General features: G+C 39.9%; 1 protein-coding gene across 3 annotated transcripts in view; it reads left to right on the top strand.

The window, feature by feature from the left end:
* The window catches only part of LOC118815475 (rho guanine nucleotide exchange factor 4-like), a 116,784-nt gene extending 95,614 nt beyond the window's left edge, over nt 1–21,170 (top strand). For all 3 annotated transcript variants that reach the window (XM_036581622.1, XM_036581629.1, XM_036581638.1), the window contains 9 exons: nt 5,707–5,886; nt 7,929–8,123; nt 9,250–9,429; nt 10,707–10,939; nt 11,182–11,311; nt 13,798–13,929; nt 15,148–15,391; nt 19,241–19,318; nt 20,272–21,170. In XM_036581622.1, coding sequence (XP_036437515.1) covers nt 5,707–5,886; nt 7,929–8,123; nt 9,250–9,429; nt 10,707–10,939; nt 11,182–11,311; nt 13,798–13,929; nt 15,148–15,391; nt 19,241–19,318; nt 20,272–20,429 — 1,530 coding nt within the window. In that variant the 3' untranslated portion in view covers nt 20,430–21,170. The remainder of the gene's footprint in view (nt 1–5,706; nt 5,887–7,928; nt 8,124–9,249; nt 9,430–10,706; nt 10,940–11,181; nt 11,312–13,797; nt 13,930–15,147; nt 15,392–19,240; nt 19,319–20,271) is intronic.
* The last annotated feature ends 3,920 nt before the right edge of the window (nt 21,171–25,090 follow it).

The raw sequence follows: 25,090 nt of genomic DNA, 5'->3' as shown, positions 1-25,090 counted from the left end.
ATAGGTGCACTTTGTAGTTCTACAGTTACAGACTGTAGTCCATCTGTTTCTCTGATACTTTGTCACCCTGTTCTTCAGTGGTCAGGACCCCCATGGACCCTCACAGAGCAGGTACTATTTGGGTGGTGGATCATTCTCAGCACTGCAGTAACACTGACTTGGTGGTGGTGTGTTAGTGTGTGTTGTGCTGGTACGAGTGGATCAGCAGTGCTGCTGGAGTTTTTAAACACTGTGTCCACTTACTGTCCACTCTATTAGACACTCCTACCTTGTCAGTCCACCTTGTAGATGTAAAGTCAGAGACGATAGCTCATCTGCTGCTGCACAGTTTGTGTTGGTCATCCTCTAGTCCTTCATCAGTGGTCACAGGACGCTGTTGGCTGGATATTTTTGGTTGGTGGACTATTCTCAGTCCAGCAGTGACACTGAGGTGTTTAAAAACTCCAGCAGCACTGCTGTGTCTGATCCACTCAGACCAGCACAACACACACTATCACACCACCACCACGTCAGTGTTACTGCAGTGCTGAGAATGATCCACCACCCAAATAGTACCTGCTCTGTGAGGGTCCATGGGGGTCCTGACCACTGAAGAACAGGGTAAAAGGGGGCTAACAAAGTACACAGAGAAACAGATGGACTACAGTCTGTAACTGTAGAACTACAAAGTGCACCTATATAGTAAGTGGAGCTGATCAAATGGACAATGAGCGTAGAAACAAGGAGGTGGTCATAATGTTATGCCTGATCGGTGTATATATATATATATATATATATATATATATATGTTTTACAGTATTTGCCATATTTATGATTGGATATATGTCTACATTTTACTGATTTTTTTGTGGTTTAAAATAAAAGCTTATGGCCAACAGCCCCCTAGCAGTACAACCATGGCCCACTGCGCGGCTCACAGGTTGAAAAGCACTGCACTACATGTTTAAATAAAATCTGTTCACTGCCACTTCAGGACCTAATTGATCTTTCCAGCATTGATTCACTGGGCAATATTTGGTTCAGTTGCACAGCACTGTAAGGCTCATTATCAGATATATTGCAAAATGTTGGTAAACCTGATAAGCAGAAACGCAGTGCGTATTTCATGGTACACCAGTACAGTCAGTATCATCCTTCTTTAGTGAATTTGGTTTCATGAAATCCAGGTGCTTTGGGAGAGTGATAGGGTACACAGGTGTCACGGTTCGGTTCGCACCACACGATTCACAACGGTACTGAACTCACACCGGATCACGATTCGTTATGAGTTCGACACATTGGGAAAAAAGCAACAAAAACACCCAAATGCATCAGGCTAGCTTTCTTTTTTTTGTTTATTTTGAACAGATAGTAGCACAAGTTACAGTTTGCTCCACCTAGCATTGTATAGCGCCCCCCTGAGGTAACTTAATTGGTACAGCCTGTAGTGGGTCATTTGTACTCAGTGGGGAAAGTCACTAATGTTAACTAATTTGTGCGGCGATAATTCAACTTCAGTTGTGATTTTGTAGTTAGAAGCAGAGAAATATTCGTAAGGCTTCATGTTGAATATCTTTACAGACGCAAAAATACTGCTTCTTTTTTTTTTTTAATCATAGCTTTCTTTCCGTATCTTATATTAATGGTCAGATCTCATTTTCTGCTGTTACTGTTTGCTATACAGTGTGGACCAGAGGAGGATGGGTTCCCCTTTTGAGTCTTGGTTCCTCTCAAGGTTTCTTCCTCTTGCTCTTAGGGAGTTTTTCCTTCCCACTGTTGCCATTGGCGACGCTCATGGGGGCTCGGACCTGGATTTTTCTGTAAAGCTGCTTTGTGACAACACCTGTTGTAAAAAGCACTATATAAATAAACTTTGGCTTGACTTGACTTGGACAGGGACAAGCCTGGTTTCATTCGTTTAATTTCAGCTTGTGTTTTTTATAAAATCCTCTCTTTTTATTTACCTCAAAGCGGCCTGCCTCACAGCTGATCGGGGGTCAGGAGTTAGGACACAGTGCTGCAGTTATGAACCCTCCATAGGCCGAATCATCTGGCACTAGCTGCAAAGGAAGGGTCCTCCGCTGCTAACCTGCTAATGGCCTACGGCTTAAGAGTTCCAGGTGGAACTTGTCCTTGTTAAAATTGGGTTCTGCATGATGTTCATCAGTTTTCACACGTGTGTTCTCCATACGACTGCATACACCGAACCGTCGTCACGTCAGCACCGTTACACCCCTGATGTTTGTGTTTACTGTCCCAGGCGTTTTGGTCTTGGTTGCACATTAAATGCTCTACTCTGAGTGTGGGTTCATATTTACACGTTAGTCTTCATGTCTGCGTGTTCTGTGTCTTTGTCACGGTGGCAGAAAGAGAAGTCGTGCGACAGAAAACCAACAGAGAGGCGTAATGCTGTGGGTGTGTCGCCTAGCAACAAGGCCTTATTGCCCCTCTCTTTGATGATGGATTGATGAGAGAGAGAGAGAGAGAGAGAGAGAGAGAGAGAGAGAGAGAGAGAGAGAGAGAAATGGCCTGTAGTTCTAAGAATACTGTGTAACTGTATAATACTGTTTATCTGATGATGTTATTGGGAGAATAAACAGCCTTATCTCCTGGCATTGACTCCATTTAGACAATGCAGGGAAGCTCAGTTGTGCTCCTTAACCCTCATTTCTTGCTTTTAGATGTGAATGATGTCAGAGACTGTAAAACATGGACAAAAACTACAGCAGCAGCCTCCTGAAAGCCTGAATTTGTTCCATGTTTATAGATAACTGTATCTCATGGCTTCTCTGATGCAGAGCCAGTACAGAAATGACTGGAAAGTCAAAAAAAGCCTGTAGGTTTTGTTTTTTGTTTTGTTGCGCTGGAGGCTGAAAAGCTTAGCCTAAATCCTTAAAGTTCCTCCAGAATCAGAATCACTTTATTTCACCAATACACCAATCAGGCATAACAATATGACCACCTTGTTTCTATGCTCATTGTCCATTTTATCAGCTCCACTTACTATATAGGTGCACTTTGTAGTTCTACAGTTACAGACTGTAGTCCATCTGTTTCTCTGATACTTTGTTAGCCCCCTTTTACCCTGTTCTTCAGTGGTCAGGACCCCCATGGACCCTCACAGAGCAGGTACTATTTGAGTGGTGGATCATTCTCAGCACTGCAGTAACACTGACGTGGTGGTGGTGTGTTAGTGTGTGTTGTGCTGGTATGAGTGGATCAGACACAGCAGTGCTGCTGGAGTTTTAAAACACTGTGTCCACTCACTGTCCACTCTATTAGACACTCCTACCTTGTCAGTCCACCTTGTAGATGTAAAGTCAGAGACGATAGCTCATCTGCTGCTGCACAGTTTGTGTTGGTCATCCTCTCGTCCTTCATCAGTGGTCACAGGACGCTGATGGCTGGATATTTTTGGTTGGTGGACTATTCTCAGTCCAGCAGTGACACTGAGGTGTTAGTACCTGCTCTGTGAGGGTCCATGGGGGTCCAGACCACTGAAGAAAAGGGGAAAAGGGCGGCTGAAGTTTCAGCTCTGTGTATATTACTCCGGCTCCCGTTGCCAAACTAGTGCCACAGTGTTTTCCATCTCAGTCCTTGGAGACCCCAGATGGTCCACAGTTTTGCTCTCACTCTTAGCCCCCAATACACTTAGACCACCCAATTGAGAGCTGAATATCTAGCGCATGTGTACTCAGAATTAGGTTAGTGGCAAAAATGTGGATCATCTGGGGGTTCCTGAGGGCGAGGCTGGATTAGAACATCATTGCTTACTGTAGCATTGAGTTTTGACATCAGTGTAACTGGGGGGTCTAGCCTGAATCATGAAAAACAGACCCATGCCACCACACTATAGTTAACAGCCCCCTCAACAAGATGATCCAGGCACTTCACAGTTGTAGAGGTGAGGGCAACAGGTCTGTGGTCAGTTAGGCAGTAACTAGGTTTTTAGGCCCTGGACGATCTTTTAAATCAAGCTTGTCTTTAAATATCTTTAAATAAGCAGCTGCATACAAGCCTAAGGTCACCATGCAGTGTCGAGCGATGGCTAGACTGGTGTAAAGCAGCTCACTGCCACTGAACTATGGCACAGTGAAAACTTGCTCTCTGAGGTGATTAATCATGGGTTTTTGCCTGGCAGTCTGAAAGATGAGTCTGGGTTTGGCAAAAGCCTAGAGAATGCAATTTTACTGAACATTGTATTTTATTGTGTTGTATTTTGTTTTACTCCAGATTATATTGTTTGTCAGTGTTTCATAAAAGCAAAATACCACACAATAAGTAATAAACCATGATAAGCCATAAGCATTTCACACTGCACAAATCAACTGGCCCACAGAACAAACCACATACACTGTATGGAGCTAATTTTTTGCCAAAAGTTTCAAATAAAATGATAAAATCCACAAGCAAAGTACTGAGTATCAAAATGTCAGAAAATTGTTGCAAATACAAATAATTACAGTGAAACTTTCGCTTCATGTATGAATTTATTATTTTGCCATTTTTTGATGTAATTTTTTATATTTGCTGATTTCGCTGATACATTTTTTTGCTTCTGGAATCGCTCTTTTGTTTCTGAAATGTTTCTTTTACTTCTGACTTTTGGCACTTTTAAACTGGGGGGGGGTCTTAGGAGAGAGCACTCACCAGCACTTTCTATTGGTTAACTGATTTGGAGTGAAGATAAAAGATAACTCTCATTAATTGTATTTGCAATGCATTTTAGACATTTTTATGCTCAGTATTTTTCTTGTGGATTTTATAATTTTATTTGAAACTTGTGGCACAAAATTAACTCCATAAAACAGGGCTGAGACTATCTGGTGAGGTAGTGCATTAGTGCGCATGGCATGGGTGACGTGCACATCTGTGAAGGCACCATTTTCAGGGTAGGCCTTGATTATTTCAGCAAGACGATGCTAAACCACATTCTGCAGCATGGCTCCATAATAATAGAGTCTGGATGCTAAACTGACCTGCCTGCAGTCCAGACCTGTCATCACTGAAAACATTTGGCGCCTTATAAAATGAAAAATACGACAAATGAGCCCCAGAACTGTTGAGCAGCTGAAATCCTGTATCAAACAAAAATGGGAAAACATTTCACTTTCTAAACTACAGCAGTGTCTCCTCAGTTCCCAAACGCTTACAGAGTGTTGTTAAAAGAAGAGGTGATGAAACACAGTGGTAAACAGGCCCCCGTCCCAACTTTTTTGGAACATGTTGTTGGTATCAAATTCAAAGTGGGCATATATTTTTTTCAAAAAACAGTAACATTTCTCAGTTTCAACATTTGATATGTTGTCTTTTTAGTATTTTTCTTTAAATATATGGTTTACATGATTTGCATATCATTGCATCCTATTTTTATTTACATTCTGCACAGCGTCCCAACTTCTTTGGAAATGGGGTTGTAATACGCCTGGGAATTGAATGGGTTAATCCCTTAATTTGAAGGCTTACTGATCAGTTATTGATCTTTAGCCTTGTTATTCATTAACTACTACAAATGATTCGGTAACTACTATGAAACTAATGTCAGTTCTGTAGTTATGAGATTGAATTGAACTGCGGACCCACATACGGACCCTTAAAGTTTACAGGGTCAGTGTGTTTTTATGCCTATCATGTGTTCTTATTGTGTCTTTATTCTGATTCTATGAACCTATTGATGCTGGTAAGTGACAATAAATCATGTAATCTGTTCTGTTCTTCTGTGTGCAGCTGATCAGTGATGGCAGCGTGGTGTATGCCGAGGCGCTGTGGGACCATGTCACCATGGACGATCAGGAGCTGGGCTTCAAAGCAGGCGACGTCATCGAAGTAGTGGATGCCACCAACAAGGAGTGGTGGTGGGGCCGCATCCTGGACAGCGAGGGCTGGTTCCCTGCCAGCTTTGTCAGGGTGAGGAGCTGAACTTTTCAGAGCAGAACTTTTAGTTTTTGTTACTCAATCTGGGCATAAATGTCTGATCTCTCATTGATTTGATTCAATTATGATTCTTTATGAAACACATCAGCTCATCACAAAATCTCAAATTGTAATTCATTGTATTATTTTGGCACGATTCAGAATTATTGAGTACACAGATTGACTGACTGAAGGGTGTGGAATGAACTAGGCCTGTCAAGCAATTAAAATAGTTCATCGTGATTATTTACTATGTTTTGTGTAGTTAATTGTGATTTGTCGCATTTGTCTTATCTGCTCAAATTTGACTCTAAAGGAAGATTTATTCCATTAAAGAAGCAGTGCATTTTATTCTAGCTATAAATATAGATAGAATAAAGTTAATCCAAATTTATTACTTTCAGTACACTATTATTTTTTAATATATGTGATATTTTTGTTATATACACAGTTGCCGTTCTTACTCTCAAGGCTCTGGAGCAAAACTGGAGTTTTTCACTTTGCTGTGGCTTTTGTTAGTTTGCTTTTGCTGCTCGATTTATCAGTAGTTCCTCCATGAACACTGTCCAGAACAGTCTGCAGAAGTTGCTGAAGGTATTGCTTTAAAAGCCTTTATGTGAACGAGAACGTCGCAATAAAATACTACCATAGCAACATACAGCATGCTGCAGCTGGGCTTCGGCCTGCACTACTGTGGATGTTTCAAAGGAAAATGTGTTAGCAGCATGTTAACTTTCACAGCCCTGCAATATACACAATAAAAACACAACACCACGCTACGACAGAGTTTTAGGGCCAGTGTTAAAGTTAAAAATAGTAGACCTCGAGAATAAAGTCGTAATATTTCAAGATAAAAAGTCGTACGGTATGATATTTTAAGAATAAAGTCATAATATTTTGAGAATAAAGTCAAAGAATTACAATATTAAAGTGGGATTTTACCAGGAAAAGTCGCAATATTGTAGCCAAAGGCTTTGCAAAGGGAAGGTAGGACCTCCTTGTGTTATAATGAGGGGCGTTGAGGAGTTAAAGTTATACTTTTGTATCAATTTCACCCATAAAGAAACACTCAGTCTCCCTGTCTCTCCTGCACATCAGCACCAGCCTGTTATGAGCAGGAAACGGTTTATTTAGAATAAAGAGCCAGACGGACTCAGAGGAAACTGTCTGTTTTGTTGAAGGAGAACTCAGAGGCAGTGGTGTCTATTGGTGGTTACATCTCTGTGCTATTTGGAGAGGGCATGTAGTTCCGCTGGAGACGATGAGAACGATAATCAAAATGATTGATCCTGAAGGAGTGAGTGGAACTCAGCATCCTTGTCCTCACCAGTACAGCAACTAAGACCCCAGCGCATTATGGCAGCCCCTAGCCTACTTTATCCTCCAAATATCGCAAGTTTATTCTTCTAACTTTAGACTTTATTCTCGAAATATTACGACTTTATTCTCAAAGTCTATTTTTTTTTAACAGTGGCCCTAAAATGTCGTCATACCATGCCTTTAAAAACGTGCCAGACATAAAAAAGTAGAACATAATAATAATAATACTGAATATTATTAAATTAAATTATATTTAACTTCAAGATTCCAGAATTGATGCGGGTTTGCCAGCTTTAAAAGCTAATAGTCACGTTTAAAAAATGAATAAAGATCATTCCAGTAATTAGACAAAAAAAAGAAGCTTTTATACTCTTTATCTGCAACAAGTAACACTCAAGTTTAATTTTGGCTCTATCCAAAGAAAAACAAGTATCTCCAAAATAGTAACTTTACAAAAACCTTCTTAACTTTTAATGTAAGTTAATGTAAAGTGGTTTTATTCCATGTGTTTTAGGAGCATTTCTATTGGTCTATTCATCATGAACTTTTCTCACAGTGTGAAGTACAGCTGACATGTTCAAATGACATAGAAAATAAAAATTGATAAAAATGGAGATATTTTTCAAGATTTGGACAGCTACACTTGCTGCCTGTGTGACTGATTCCAGTGAAAAAAAGACATTGTTTGACCCTCCTGACCTGTGTCCACCCCTTAGTTGCGAGTGAATCAGGATGAGCCGATGGAGGAGTACCTAGCCCAGCTGGAGGAGGCTCGGGAGGAGAACAGTGCCGGCATGGCGCTGCTGTTGGGGCCGGGACTGCCCTGCAAAGAGCAGATGAGGACCAACGTCATCAACGAAATCATGAGCACGGAGAGAGATTACATCAAACACCTGAAGGACATCTGTGAGGTCAGCTCCATGCTGAAAATGTTTACTAGTTTTATCAAGCATGATAGAAGAGTTGAAGTGCATTTAGACAGTTTGTCTAACAGTCTGTACATCTGATCAAGCCTGAAATGCTGTGTGATCACTGCAGACAGTGTCTTCCATACATATAGGGCTGCAACAAATAGTGGATAATATTTGATAAATTCAGTACTTAAAATATAATTCTCAGCACTGCAGTAACACTGACGTGGTGGTGGTGTGTTAGTGTGTTAGTGTGTGTTGTGCTGGTGCGAGTGGATCAGACACAGCAGTGCTGCTGGAGTTTTTAAACACCTCAGTGTCACTGCTGGACTGAGAATAGTCCACCAACCAAAAATATCCAGCCAACAGCGTCCTGTGGGCAGCGTCCTGTGACCACAGATGAAGGACTAGAGGATGACCGACACAAACTGTGCAGCAGCAGATGAGCTATTGTCTCTGACTTTACATCCACAAGGTGGACCGACAAGGTAGGAGTGTCTAATAGAGTGGACAATGATTGGACACAGTGTTTAAAAACTCCAGCAGCACTGCTGTGTCTGATCCACTCGTACCAGCACCACACACTAACACCCCACCACCACGTCAGTGTTACTGCAGTGCTGAGAATGATCCACCACCCAAATAGCACCTGCTCTGTGAGGGTCCATGGGGGTCCTGACCACTGAAGAACAGGGTGACAAAGTATCAGAGAAACAGATGAACTACAGTCTGTAACTGTAAAACTACAAAATGCTCCTATATGGTCAGTGGAGCTGATAAAATGGACAAAAAAATGGACAAAGAGATACAAGGAGGTGTGCTTGGTGAGATGGTGTCAGTGTATGTATATGTGGATGTGCAGTGATGGTTAAGGGGTGTGTGGTCAGTCTAAGATGGACGTTGTAAGGGCATCAGCGTGATCAGGGCCTCAGGGAAGAAGCTGATACAAACAGTTGCAGCCCTACTTTTATATTACACCACAGCTCTGCTTTGTTTGTGGTGATCTCCACAAATTAGCAGTGAAAGCATGTTTTTTCTGCTATGTTCCCCCTTTTATTTCAGATGATTTTGCTGTGGAACCAGGTGTGTCCCTGTGGTATTAACTGACCCTCCATGCTGTTTGCAGGGTTATATAAAGCAGTGCCGGAAGCGCATGGACATGTTCACAGAGGAACAGCTGTGCACCATTTTTGGCAACATTGAGGATATCTACCGCTTCCAGAAGAAGTTTCTGAAATGTCTGGAGAAGAAGTTCAACAAGGACGAGCCCCATCTCAGCGAGATCGGCTCCTGCTTCCTAGAGCACGTAAGAAAAGACTTCCTTCCATTTTGGTTCGACTATATGAAATGCTTAGTGATTCTGCAGTATGAGTAGCATCACTGTCTGTGTTTACATGCAGAGATTTTCTCCAATCCCATTGAACACATTCCAATTATAGATTCAGACTGAGGTGTTTATTCTCACTCTACTCAACAATCTGATGAAAATCTCTGTTTACATGCTCACTACAAGTAATCAGATCCAAAATTACGTAGAGAACCACTTAGTGTAGACGTTACCATGACAACGAGCATCACATGAGTCCAGTCAGAGTGAGATGAGCAGCAGTAAGCAGTGCTTGTGTATTTAATCACTTTAAAATGATGTCAGACTCAGGAAAACGTCCTTCACATGTCCTTATTAAAGAAGGCCGAGAGGAAGACGTCGTGTTCTGAGACACATAAGCTGGACGTCCGTCCCACCGCCATCTTTTAAAGATCAGAGCATAAAACTTCGTCTCCTCTGCAGACCAGTTTCTGCTCCACCATGTTGAACGGTATAAACTTTCACTATGACGCGACGAACATGATCAGAACGGACTTAAACTTTCCGATAGGGAATGTAATCAGATACAGGCGTTTACACGGATATTATTCTTCCATTTAACAGATTATTTACAGGATTACCCACCTCGATCAATCAGATAGGAATTTTATGACCTCAATCGACTAGTCTATTCTGATTGAGGTGTTTACATTAACGTATTCTATTCCAACTGACCTGTTAGTCAGATTATTAACGGATTATCAGGCTGCATGTAAACGTGGCTACTGATGTAAGGCTTTTACTGTCGATTATTATAGTAACTCAACAATATACTAATAATTATGACAGTTAATAACAGCTTTAAATAAAGGCCAAACAGTGAAGACGGACTCAACTGAACATGAACAAACAATCAAAGTCTTTCAAAGATTCCAAAATACTGTAAATCCTATAACTTGTACTGTAAAAACACAAAGAAATCGTTTAAAAATACTTCGATAAAAAGTACAGTTGTGCGCAAATGTTTGGGAGCCACAGGTCAAATGATGTGTTGTGAAAATAAATTGGCACCTCCTCTACAGAGAACACACGTCCACGCATCTTAATACACAATTACTGTTTATTGGCTGAATTTAGGAAAAAAACCCTAATATATGCCTTAGTGTCATTCAAATTGCCAAGTAATCAGTGTGAATCAAATTACTGATTTTTAAATCAAGTAATGGAGTTTAATCGAGTCATCACGACACTAATGTGATCTTACCTCGTCTCTGCAGCAGACAGATTTCCAGATCTACTCGGAATACTGCAATAACCATCCGAACGCCTGCGTCCAGCTTTCCAAACTCATGAAGCTCAACAAGTACGTCTTCTTCTTCGAGGCGTGCCGCCTGCTCCAGAAGATGATCGACATTTCTCTGGACGGCTTCCTCCTGACCCCCGTCCAGAAAATCTGCAAGTACCCTCTCCAGCTGGCCGAGTTACTGAAGTACACCAACCCCCAGCACAGGTACGCTAACCTGCGGGAAATTAGCGTTAGCTGTATTAACTGAGTTTGCAGTGGTCTAAATTATTTAATCGTGATTGGCTGCCGCTTGCAGTATGTGCTCGGTTTGCCATACTTCTTTAATGTGTGCTACTCAGTTATTTCTGTAATGCTAAGCTGCATTCATTTTCTGGCTTATGAAGAGAGTTTGCTAGAAAAGGTTTTAATGCTTGTGTGTAACGACAATGGAAAACTGATTCTTGTAGGGACTACAAAGATGTGGAGGCAGCTCTAAATGGGATGAAGAACGTGGCCAGACTGATTAATGAGAGGAAAAGGCGTCTGGAGAATGTGGATAAGATCGCCCAGTGGCAGAGCTCCATAGAGGACTGGGAGGTGGGTAACAGTCACAGTTATTATAAGTGTAAACAAAACTAGAATCACAAGTAAAATGATTTAAGAAAAAATAGAAGTGAATATAAAAATGTGAAGTGGAACAAAATTGGATTTTGCAAAATGCAAACAGACACCGTAAACATAACCAGAGTGTTTTACACTAAAATCAAGCCTAAAATCACGGCCGCATTAAAATCTTAGTAATGAAAATGGATAGTTCCTGTTCTGACATCTGATTGGCTGAGCTCTTGTAATATACCTGCTACACACACATGAGCACACACATCAGCTGAGTTCTGTAATAATGCACCAAAATATTAAAATTTGTTCCTTCTATGGTGTATGTGATGGTGGAACCCAGCAGTGTGCATTCCAGTAAACACTAATGGTATAATATTATTATGCTATTGTGCTACACTAATAGCATAATACGCTAATAACATACACTTTGTAAGAACCTGGTTCTGTTTAAACTGAGGGGCCGATTACTGTAATATGTCCATTATATGACCAAAAACCAAACAGTTAAAATGACTGGAATATACAGTGATGGGCTACTGAAAGTTCTACATTCTAAAGTTCTAAAGTTCTATTTACCACTCGTTATTAGTTAATGAAAGTTCTGTATTCTAAAGTTCTAAAGTTCTATTTACCACTCGTTATTAGCCACTGAAGGTTATGTATTCTACAGTTATTTACATCTCATTATTAACTACTGAAACTTTATAATAAAGTTCTAAAGTTCTGTTTACCACTCATGATTAGCTTCTGAAAGTTCTGTAAAGTTCTAAAGTTCTATTTACCGCTCATGATTAGCTTCTGAAAGTTCTGTATTCTAAGGTTCTAAAGTTCTGTTTACCACTCATGATTAGCTTCTGAAAGTTCTGTAAAGTTCTAAAGTTCTATTTAACACTCATGATTAGCTTCTGAAAGTTCTGTATTCTAAGGTTCTAAAGTTCTGTTTACCACTCATGATTAGCTTCTGAAAGTTCTGTATTCTAAGGTTCTAAAGTTCTGTTTACCACTCATGATTAGCTTCTGAAAGTTCTGTAAAGTTCTAAAGTTCTGTGTACCACTCATGATTAGCTTCTGAAAGTTCTGTAAAGTTCTGAAGTTCTATTTAACACTCATGATTAGCTTCTGAAAGTTCTGTATTCTAAGGTTCTAAAGTTCTGTTTACCACTCATGATTAGCTTCTGAAAGTTCTGTATTCTAAGGTTCTAAAGTTCTGTTTACCACTTGTTTTTAGCTGCTGAAAGTTCCATACTGAAAAAGTTAAATATGAAAATGAATATGAGAATTAATCTCTCAGTGCTGGCGACTGAAGTTCATCACTAGCATTACTGATTATTACTAGCTCACGTTAAGGGAACATAAAGGCCATGACCGGAGCAGCTTTGGCTCAGTTTGCCTCAGTAGCTCTTGAAGGTCATGACCGTCCACCACGTCCTTCTCTATAATTTTCCCCACCGTGTGACACTTTGTCTCGTAATACATGGACAAAGCAGTTCCCTTTGTTATCACTTGTGGATGTTTGCTTTTAGTGTGGTTCAGATGTAGTTGTGCTATTGTCCCCTTTAAAAGGGGTCCTGACCGCCACTGTTTGTAGCTGTACTTCATTTTTTTGTTGACTTATACTGTGGAAACGACAGCCTATTTCACCCTCATGGGTACATTTTATGATTTAAACAACAAATTCCCTAACTTCAATGATAAACCCACCTATTCAAATAGGAACTGTTTATCGGAAATAGATGATTTTTAATCTATAACGTGTCAAACAATTGATTTGTCAGTTAATCAATTAATAATTTACATTCCTAATACAAGCCAATCACAGTTCTAGATAAGTGTTTCTGTGGGTCTTTAATGAATCAACATATTCATGTAATCCAAGAAAAGTACAGTGCTTTGGTCAAAACAGTGCAGTCCAGTCTTTAACCATGTCACATTATTCATTCACCATTTTTTTTATCATAATAGCAGAATTAAATCTAATTCAGTTGTACTGGGTATATCAGGGGTTTACTTGCTCCCACAGCTTGTATAATCTCCATAGAAAAGCACTGACCAGTAGAATGAGATGCTCTGGAACAGCTAGAGGGGTATAAAGCCCTCAGCATTGGGCTGTGGAGCAGTGGGACTGTGTTCTCGGTAGTGATGGAGCTCCATCCAGTACCTTTGGGATGAGTTGGAGTGGACTGACCATCCAACATCAGTACCTGACCTCACTAATGCTCAATCAAATCCTCACAGCAATGTTCCAACATCTAGTCATCTAGTATAAAGCCTTCCTGGAAGAGTAGAGGCTGTTACTGCAGCGAAGGAGGACAAACTCACTATTAATACCCTTCATTTCAGAAGAAAGGCTGGATCAGCAGGTGTCCTGTTGGACATCACTGTGTACAATCACTTTGCTAGTCTTTTGTCCGTAGCGAGTGGCCTTAGTAACGGCACACATTAAATGTGGCCTGTTTGTGTCTCAGGGAGAGGACATCCTCAGTCGGAGCTCAGACCTGATCTACTCTGGAGAGCTGACAAAAATCTCACCACCTCAAGCAAAGAGTCAGCAGCGCATGTTCTTCCTCTTCAACCACCAGATGGTTTACTGTAAAAAGGTAATAAAGACTCCTTTCAGTGAATTTATTATTTAATTATTTATTATTCTGAGAGGCCCTGAGCTGCTGCTGTAATTTTCTGTATTGTTATCTTGAATTAACAAGTTAATCATCTTGTGATCTCAAGATAACAACTTTTTCTTGAGATCACAAAATATTTAACTTATTTCAAGTTAACAACTTTGTCTTGAGATCACAAGATAATTAACTCGTTATCTCAAGATAACAACTTTATCTTGATATCACAAGATAACTCATTATCTCAAGATAAGTTTTATCTCGAGATAACATAACTAACTTATTTCAAGATAACTTTGTTATGCTGAGATCACAAGATAATTAACTCGTTTTAAGATAACAACTTTATCTTTATCTCGAGATAACAAGATATCTTGAAATAAGTTAGTTAACAACTTTATCTTGAAAACATAAGATAATTAACTTGTTATCTCAAGATAACAACTTTATCTTGAAATCATAAGATAATTAACTTGTTATCTCAAGATAACAAGTTTTGTTATCTCGAGATAACAAGGTAACTAAATCATTATTTCAAGATAACAACCTTGTTATCTTGAGTTAACAAGATGATTAACTTATAATCTCAAGATAACAATCCAGAACGTTCTAACTACCTCATTGCCTCTCTGGAATTCTGTAATACATAAACAATAGTAACTAAATAAAACACAGTTTGTTTGTTTTTTTTGCACTGATAAGCAGAACTTATTTAACTCATTAACACTAGATTAGTGTTGATTTGCTATTATTTAAACTATAATTACATAATTACATGATTAATTACATAGTAAAATGTATAATAATACTGACATTTGAATTCTCTTTTTATAAGTTAAAGTCTGCACATTCAACTTTTTTTTATTTTGATGTCAATGAATTTTCTTTCAGGACTGCATGCACAACAATAACTTCATCAAATTCAGATCATAATAAAACTTCTCCTCTTCAACAAACAAACACAAATGTGTTCTGCACTGAAAGTTTAAAACCTGCATGTTGGTGTGTCCACTTGTTTCAGTTGGTTTTGAATGAGTGAATGAATTTCAGATGAAATTAATCTGGAGTGATTGTTATGCTGGTGAGAACAGAGACTTCTATGAAAATATCCAGGGATGTTCCAGGATCGTCCTTAAAGGCTTTATTTTTTGTTCTACACCACAGTGACCCTGTTTGACCTGCTGATTGTGTTTGCTTCAGGATCTGCTGCGGAGGGACATCCTGTACTACAAGGGCCGGGTAGACATGGACCAGATGGAGGTTTTGGACGTGGAGGACGGGAAGGACAAAGAGCTGAACGTGAGCGTGAAAAACGCACTGAAACTGCGCTCGCTCAGCGGCGACGAGGTGCACCTGCTCTGCGCCAAAAAACCTGAACAGAAACAGCGCTGGCTCCGAGCCTTCAGAGACGAGAGGGAGCAGGTGCAGCACGACCGCGAGACAGGTGAGCTAACACGCCTGCACACACAAACACACACAAACACACACAAATACACATTTTATTTATTTATTTGTTTTTTACATATCAAAATCAGGAAATAAATCATCGCTGTCCAATGAAAAACATGTATCACCATTTTTTTGCGATTTTTACTTTTCTGCATCATTTGAGCTCAGCAGCTGTTCTTTACACTGCGTAAAAATGTCATGACTGGACCAATAGAAGTGCTCAAAAACTGTGAAAAAAAAAACCTAGAATAAAATATTTTTCCATTATCTTACATTAAAAGTTAAGAAGTTTTTTGCTCTCTCCTGTAAAGATTGGAGATACTTGTTTTTCTTTGGACAGCGACGAAATAGAATTGTGCACTTAAATCTGCTGAAAAATGTCATATTTAAGTGTGTTCTCTGTTGAGGATGTATTAACTTATTTTCACTTAGAAAATCAAAACATAATTTATCTGAGGGAGTTCTAATTTTTGCATATAACTGTATTTAAGTGGAAAAAAATCTTTCCTTAGGGTCAAATTTGAGTAAGACAAACATGATTCATCGTGATTAACCACTCAGAATAATATGATTAATTACAATTTTAATCATTTGAAACTCCCAGTCATGTTTTTTAACATTGATGAAAAGGGTTTATTCCTAAATGTGTGCAGTGCACTGTTAGAAATAAAGGTGCTGCGCAGGTACATTTTTTCATTCATCAAGGTGCAAACAATGTAAATGTTCCCTCAAAGGTACAACAGTGGTTTTAAGGTCTGATTGTGAACCTTAAATAAGTGTTTCCAGGTGAAAAGTTCGTATTTGTATCTTTTCATAACCGAATGTTTTAAAACAGAACAGTAAAATAAAAGCCTGGAGACGAGACGTGGTGTGTGGAGTCAGTACAGCTTAGAACATATCATTTCAGTGGATTATGGTTCAGTTATGTTCCCTGACTAAAGGTACTGAGATGTACCCTTGAGGGTACCACCCCAGTGACAAGAGGGGTCCTGCCCCAGTGACAGTTTCATAGCTTTATTTCTAAGAGTGTTTGTTATTGGAAATAAGTTGAGCTCCTGAAGGTCCTCAACTCAATCAGGAGTTACATTAGGAGTGTGAAAAGAAATAAAAACTGCTCATTGTTATCTGTTTACAGTAGAAAACACATGACTTAATGGCCATTTTGTTGATGGAATGGAAATCAACTTGAATATTTTCAATTACTACACACATTTTCTAAGCTGCTTATCCTTCTGGATCATTAGGGGGAGCTGGAGCCTATCCCAGCTGTCATTGGGCGGAAGGCAGGAACCTGGACATGCCGCCGGTCCATCACCGGGCTCAATTAATATAATTAAAATGAAATGCTTGTAACTCTGTTACTAGGACACTGTTGGCTCTCTGTATGTGGTGTTGTGAGTCTGTGTTGAGCTGCCAGTGAGCAATGAGGGGTGAAAGGGGAGGAGTGAGGACCCCCAGTTCACTCCTCTCCACAGCGACGGCCCAGATAAAGCAGACAGCACAACTGCAGCTTCTCTGAAATCAAAAATAAGAACTGTCCCAATAACAAATAGCATGTAAACACAATACAGACCCTTTTATAAATGCTGACTTGATTGTGAAACATTTTTAAACCTTAAAAATGCTGCTTGCTTCCCTTCATTTGGCCTGTTGTAGGTATTAACTGTATCCTAATAAACTGTCCATCACTGCGGCCCTCCACAGTTTAAGCTCTACCGTGAGTAAGTGCCCAATCTGTAGGGGTCTTTTGGGGCAAAACGTGATCCTGTGATCCAAAGACTGTTCCCAGCGTCTCTGTTCTGCTTGGATTAAAACCCAAATGCCTGTATTTGGCACTGTGTTTGTGAATTTGTCACTGGCAGCAGTGCAGTAGATTTGAACGCTGATCCTGAAGATAAACGGGCTCGAATCCACCTCATGCTCAAAGTAGCACTGCGCCAGGCTGCCAGCTCTCAGCAACAGTTATATAGTTTCTCTTTCTCTGAGCCATCTGGACAGACAGGGTTCCAGAACAAAGAGGGCCAATTCATATTATACAACTCACATTACGCTAAATCACCCTGTACTCACTTTCAATTCATTTTTTAGCCAAGTTAGCATTTGGTGGCTGTAGTGATCATTTGAAACAGGGGTTTCCAAACTTGTTGAGGTAGGTTTTGTCCAAATATGTTATGAGGTAAAATATGACATAAACTCTCCCAAGAAAAATCCTTAATCTTTCAGCCCACTTTTACTCCAAAATACAAAAGAAGAAATATGCATAGGCTTATATTATTATAATGATATTGTAGATAGATAGATATACACAAAGAAAAACGGACAGACAGACAGACCGATAGATAGATATACAGACAGACAGACAGATAAATAGATAGATAATTAAATAGACAGATAGACAAACAAACAGACAGACCGACAGAGACAGACATACAGATAGATAGGCAGATAGATAGACAGAGACAGATAGATAGATTGATTGATAGACAGACAGACAGACAGACAGACAGATAGATAGATAGATAGACAGATAGCTTGATAGACAGATAGACAGACAGATAGAAATATAGATATACAGACACAGACAGACAAACAGATAGATAGATAGATAGATAGATAATTAAATAGATAGACAGACAGACAGACATACAGATAGATAGATAGATAGATGGAAAGAAAGAACTTTATTGATCCCAAAGGGAAATTGCAGTGTTTCAGTAGCAAGACATATAATTTCACATAAACTTACATATACTATGCAGAAAATAAAAAATTGAAATAAAAACAAGTATAAGAGTAGAAATAAAGCATAACTACTTCCATATTTACATAGCATATGAGACAGATTTGTTTTATTTACATCATAGCAGGCACTGAGTGGTATGAGGGCAAACACAACAAAACTGAATTGAAATTGAATTGAAAAGGAATCAAATAATGAGGCACTCATTTGTTATATATTTAGATATAATCCTTACCTCTTACCTTTAGTATGAAAACAGTATTGCATTGCATATATATATATATTATATAGGCTTGTGAAGTTGCATAGGACTAGTATATCAGAATCGTTTTATACATTTATCTGCCACTATACCGCTTTTATATTATTGAAAACACTGACTCCAAACTTTTGAACAGTCATTCCAAACTTACGTAGACTGCATACAGTGCAGTTAGATGTGTACAGGGTAATGGTTAAGCCCCCAGTGCCATTAAAAACAACTGAACTCTTATTAATTCATTGATTTATTTCATGCAAACCAGAGCGAGATGCTAGCATACTTACATATGAACATAACTGAACTTCTAAACATACTGGGTGAATCGACATCCTAAATTAATACCACACTTATTGTAACATAGGTAAGACTGTTATAGTAACATGGCTGTTGAGCTGCACTGGTTAAACATGCTCTGTGCTGCAGGCGTAAACCGTTTATGCCACAGTGTACGTTTTAGCACATCCTCAGACCACAGCGTCAGGCTTCAGACCTCAGACCAAACAGATTTGGGCCTCAGCTCTTGTACAAATGGACATCAGGTGAAACAGCCTTAGACAAGTCATCAGGCAAAGTGGCCTAAACACCACGGCCTCAGATGGTAAAGTTCCTGTGACGTTCAAGTCTTTCTAATCTAGACTGATGCAGTTTTGTGGCCAAATTAAAGACGATACCGTCTCCATTTCACCATTTAACCGTAACAACGGAGGAGGAAAAATGGTATCAGTCCCCAACATGGTGCAGTATGAGCCATGAGCTCAGACAGGAAGACAGTTAAAAACATAATTAACAAGCATGAAAACATTACTGAATGCTTCTTCACTCCTCCTCCTGTGTGTCTGCAGGTTTTTCCATCACTGAGGTGCAGAAGAAACAGGCCATGCTGAACGCCTGCAAAAGCCATCCAGCTGGGAAGCCCAAAGGTCAGCACAGTTCAGCTGGTCTCTGTTTTAGAACAGTGTTATATCTGCATATGGCTTCTGCTGTTTTCTTACACCATAAAAGAAGAGATCGCTTGTGGCACAGATGGAGCTTTGATGGTTGTGGAACAGAAGGAGGAACCGATAAAAGAGACTGTAAAAGAGACTTGAAAAGTTAGAAGCCTTCAGTTCACTGAACTTTTAACACGATCAGGTTATAACATTCTGACCACCTCCTTGTTTCTACGCTCATTGTCCATTTAATCAGCTCCACTTACTATATAGGTGCACTTTGTAGTTCTACAGTTACAGACTGTAGTCCATCTGTTTCTCTGTATACTTTGTTAGCCCCCTTTTACCCTGTTCTTCAGTGGTCAGGACCCCCATGGACCCTCACAGAGCAGGTACTATTTGGGTGGTGGATCATTCTCAGCACTGCAGTAACACTGATGTGGTGGTGGTGTTAGTGTGTGTTGTGCTGGTACGAGTTGATCAGACACAGCAGTGCTGGAGATCTGTCGTCCTGCTGAGTCTATTTTCAACCCCAATCTGCCACACCTGTTCCAGCTAATCAGTTTCTTCAGAAGTTCTCGATTGGCTGGATCAGATGCATTAGTATTGGGTAAGGGGGGAGGGTTGGAACTAAAATCTGCAGGACAGTAGATCTCCAGGAGGGGGATTGGTGACCACTGCACTTATTGTTGTGCTGAGTTATTCAGAGTAACAATTAAAGCCCACTGAAGAGTGAAGTATATTTCCATTCATGTTTTTCTCACTCCAAATGTGACGCAGACTAAGTAAAATGTTCTTTACATATCAGAATAAGTGCAACTACAGCATTGAGAAATCGTTATTTACAGAGATCAGTAGATTAAACGGCAATAGAGTTTCTTTGTGTTGGGTAATAAAGGTTAACCTGGAGCTTGTTTGCTTTGTCTCTGTTTGTCTCCCTGCAGCAGTGAACAGGCCCTACTACGACTTCCTGCTGCGTCAGAAACACCCCACACTGCCCACCAGCCTGCCCCAGCAGCAGGTCTTCATGCTGGCTGAACCCAAACGCAAGAGCTCCAACTTCTGGCACAACATCGGCAGACTGACGCCTTTCAAGAAGTGAACACCAGAGAGAGAAAGAGAAACAGAGAGAACTCTCAGCTTGTGCCTGAACTTACTTGCCCTTATATCCTCATTCAGTTAATGTTGTTATTATTATTATTGTTATTATTATTATTATTATATTTTTTTTATTTCTGTTGTCATTGATGTACTTACACAGATCTATTGTAATGATGAACATGATGTTTATGTTGAATCTCTTTCTTTTTTTGGAGAAAGCACTTTATAAGGTGGTTACAATCAGACGGTGACTGGCCCCCCCTGGACTGTGTGAATATTTTTTTGGGGGAGGAGCTTTCCAGAGGACTGTAGCTCCTGTTTCTTCTGAGGACTTTACTGATACACACTAACATTACTAATGGTTTTTTTTGTTCACGTCAACAAATGCCAATTGTACACAGTGCCAGACGAGTTTGCTTTCTTATTTAAGTTCGTTCACTGTCGGTTATGGAAAAGGTAAAGACGGTCTTAATGGGTTGCGTCCTGTTTGGGGCGACTGAAGAGTTTTTAACCGTTGTACATCTGCAGTACGTGTTTTTTGGGTGAGACTTCCCATTGTTTTAATGAAAAGTCTGAGGAACCCAAAGATGTCGCTTCGAGCTACTTCAACTACATTTTGTTAATATGTACATAATCCATAAGCCTCTTAAATGGATCTTATCTGGTTTCTCGCTGTGTTCCTTTAGCCTTATCCTGATGCCCTGTACACAAGAGTATGGAATTAACTTCTTTTTGGAAGTGCCATCTGAAGTGTGTCTTGGACTTATTCCGCCGCAGTCTAACGAAGAGCTAACTGTTGAAGGTCTTTCCTTCGGTTTACAACCAGAGCAGTTCTGTACGATCTTAAATTCCACCAAATTCCACAGATTCTTTTTCAAAATTTCATAATTAAATGGTTGAGATGTAAACAGAGTCATTCAGAGTGGTTTGGTGTGAAACGCTCTGTTAGAGAAACTTACAGAGCCAGAACTGTTCACAGTGGTGGTGATAGGAACCAGACGTCCACCTCTAAAAGCTCCCTCACAGAAAGCGATTACATGAAATGGTTATGAATACACTGCCTCATTTTGAGGCTAAATATGATGTCCTGGAATACTGTCGTGATGGAGTCGGCGTTCCAGAAGCTGCATTACATGCACAAAGATTTCTTCTTAGCATTGGATCACTCAGTGTGTTTTAAGCCGTAGTTACACTGAACATTTCAGCAGTGGCAGCATTTACAAATGAGAATGTAGATAAACATCTCCTTTATAATGTCTCTGATCTTATTTTCACATCCTTAAGATATTTACCTCAGGCTTGCATTAAAAATAGCTAGTGACGCTGCTGCTTTAGCACTGAATGGGTGAGTGTTGCAGATTTAAAGAAGGTGAAAATCTGTCTGTGAACCACAGCAGAGAAAATATGACATTGTCTATAAATCAAATAAAAACTGGTGGTTAACTTAGTTATCTAACATTAGGTAGCTGAGCCAGTAAACTGTGTGGACTGGGATGGTTGAAGGGTTCTGCCTGGTGTTTTGACACTTTTCCACAGTAAAAGTTAGAATTAGCGATATTACTGCTCAAACACTGTGAGGTATGGCGTTCTCATTTTGAGAATACACATCTGGGGACATCCTGTTAAACTTTTGGTGCTGTACTGAGTATGCCCCCTCTAAACCCACCCTCCAAATTCCTCTAGTCCGTGCTCTTTCAAATTCCAGAGTACAATTACAAGCCAAACAAGCTAGCTAGCAACCTGCTATCCTCAGCTAACATTCTGTTTTTCCTCTCGCAAGAGGTAACGTTTAATTTTACTGCATTTAATGTGTTCTCCACATCTAAATACTCTAGTAGAGCGTCTTTGGAGGACTTGTCAGCTTTAATAACTTATGCTACGTCCACAGCCTAACAACAGGCTTGTTGTCTGTCAGACAGTGTTGACAAGCTCGTCATTGCCGTCTACTTTGAGCTCTGCCTTTCATAAGGTGTTGAATTGGTCTACATTACCACCCACATTTAGGCCAAAATTTCTCATGGTTGTCCCTCATTGCAAGATCACGTCCGGCCCGGCGAGACTAACACTGGAGTAATTCAACGTTGCCATGTTGGCTGACACATAGAACCCTCATCTGAACTGATCAGATCAGTGTTCTATGTGTCAGCCAACGTGGCAACGGCACTGGACACAACACATTTACATTAGACAGAAGGAAATGTAAAAATGTTTCACGTCATTGTCCAAAAGACAACGAGGTACAACTGACAGTGTAAGCTTAGCCCCAACCTGCACAACACTGACTATTTTCTAGTAAACATTAGGCAGCTAACTTTAACCAACTTTGAATAAATTCGAATAATTAGGTAAATACCATATTAAAGATGTAAAAATAAGGAATCCTGTACATCAGACACATCTGTACTCATTCATAAACATCGCCACTGCGGTAATATGTTCCCTGCTATGATGACTTTCTCTGCATTAGATACGGAAGTATGAAAAGAGTCTTTTCACTGAAATGGGAAATGATGCAAATGGTGAAAAAGAAAAGTGCATGTAGGTTAGTTAACCTAATTTTAGTCAGAATTTAACCTTATGAATTTGTGAACCCAGGCCATGGTGTTTTTTCTGGAAAGAAACTAAACAGATTACCTTCTCTTCAGTCAACATTATATTTCTTGTCATTTAGAGTTGCAAAAAAAACAAACTGGTTATGAACTTGCTGTGTGAGCTGTTCACCAAACTATACATTCCCTCCAAAACCACTAGCAAGATGAGGATTTGGCTTTAATAAGGATCTTAACACTCTCTTCTCTGTGCATTTGCCAAAACTAAACAAACAGCTTCTAATGCAGGAGTAGTTAATAAATAGAAGCCAGTGCTTTTGCAGCATTGCTGAGCTCCTTTGAGGGATGAAGTCACAGCAGTAGTGGCGCATTTGCGAGTGATAAACAGCGTCAGTGTTGTTTTTATTACCATTTGTCACAGACAGGAGTTGTAAACGAAAGCGTGTGAGGTGACACAACCTGGTACTTTTCAGTAAACTTTTCTACATTGTGTTTTATTTAGTTGTCTGTAGAAAACATGATGGTGTGGTTTGTCTTGATGTATCACTTATGTTTACGCAGCATTTCATGGATATATTTAATATGTCAACAAGCTGCCAGATCTGGCTTGTTCCAGCACAAATTACGCCATGCTGATGCCTAAAATGTTGAGTTATGATAGTTTTAAAAAGCTTTGACCTCAAACGTATCTTTAAAATGTGCAAGACATTGTCAGGAGAAACGATCCCCAAAGAAACCGTCCTTTCTTTTCCTTTCAGACTTACTGCTATAGTACCATCATCAACATTACATATAAAAGACACCTATATGATTTTGGATAGTAAATAAAATGGCTATATTTGTGTTGTAGACATTGAGACCCCTGGTTCCTATCAACACCACTGTAAAGACATCAGAGTCTGTAAGTTTCTCTACAGTGAACCATTTCACACCAAACCACTCTGAATGACCCATTTCCTTAAGTTTACAACCAATCAGCTTCTTTATTATTCTAACTACTCAGTTCAACTTTTTGAGTTAAACTGACCTTATTCTGATTACAGTACTTTGCAGGTATTTAAAGTATGTCAGCGTGCAAAGTTAAAGTGTATGTGTATATATAGAATATATGCTTGTCAAAAATGATAATATGAAGATAAATAGCTGTTTGAGTGAGAAGCGAAAGGCAGGGCTGATTCTGTAAGATAAAGTGAGAAGTGGTAGTCAAGCTGCCGCACATTAAACCAGCTGTCATTACTGAGCATTCTTATAGCAGAGACAGGAGCGCTTTGCACAGAAGTGTGCATTTCTCCCAGGGACCATCAGCTGCCTTTGACACCTCCCACCTCCCAGAAGCCCAGCAGGCGTCACTACTTCTCTGTTCTTCTCTTCTGTTCCTCTCATGCAGAGAGCGACAAATACCTGCACCTCCGAGACGCCTTCATCTGCTTCATGAATATTCAGGAACCGCCATACAGGCGCCGCTTTGTTTGTTGTGACAGAGGTGCTACTTTGAATTGCCGCTGATGAGGATCAGGCAGACGATCTGGAGAAATCCGGGAAAGTAGGGTAGGATGACTCGCATGACAGCCCTCGTCTCCACTGGCCTTTTAATGCTCTTTTGAAGTCGAGCCTTTTTTCCATCAGTGTAGTCATATGAAGCTCAAATTACTTTTTTGTTATACAGACAATGCTCATCTCCCTAAGATATATACAGGGTGATTCAAAAAGATTCATCCGATTTCAAAGTGCCATATTTTTACAACCGTGAGCGTCTAGGAACCAATCACAATCCAATTGTAAGAGAGGGTCATAGAGTTTCTGACTATCACCAGAAGACGGCTCCCTTCAGTCTGAGAGGAGATGTGACCCCAGAGCAGAAAGCGTTCTGCGTTCTCCACTTCAATAAGAGTGAATCCGTCATAACTGTGCAGCGTGGTTTTCATCGGCAGTGAAGCTCCAACAGCTCAGAGCGTTCGGCGTTGGTTCCACAGCACTGGATGATCTCCGAAATCACACTGAAAGAGCCGTGAGTGCAGTGACACCCGACTATGGCGTTGATGTTGTCCGTACAGCTGGAGGAGGTTCATACTGAGCACTTGTAAAATTAGATAAACTTTTTTTTTAAAGCTCC

The sequence above is a fragment of the Colossoma macropomum genome, unplaced genomic scaffold (genome assembly GCF_904425465.1).
Source record: "Colossoma macropomum unplaced genomic scaffold, Colossoma_macropomum, whole genome shotgun sequence".
Classification (NCBI taxonomy): Eukaryota; Metazoa; Chordata; class Actinopteri; order Characiformes; family Serrasalmidae; genus Colossoma; species Colossoma macropomum.
Note: the sequence above shows the minus strand (reverse complement) of the source record. Positions and strands in the feature narration are given on the sequence as shown.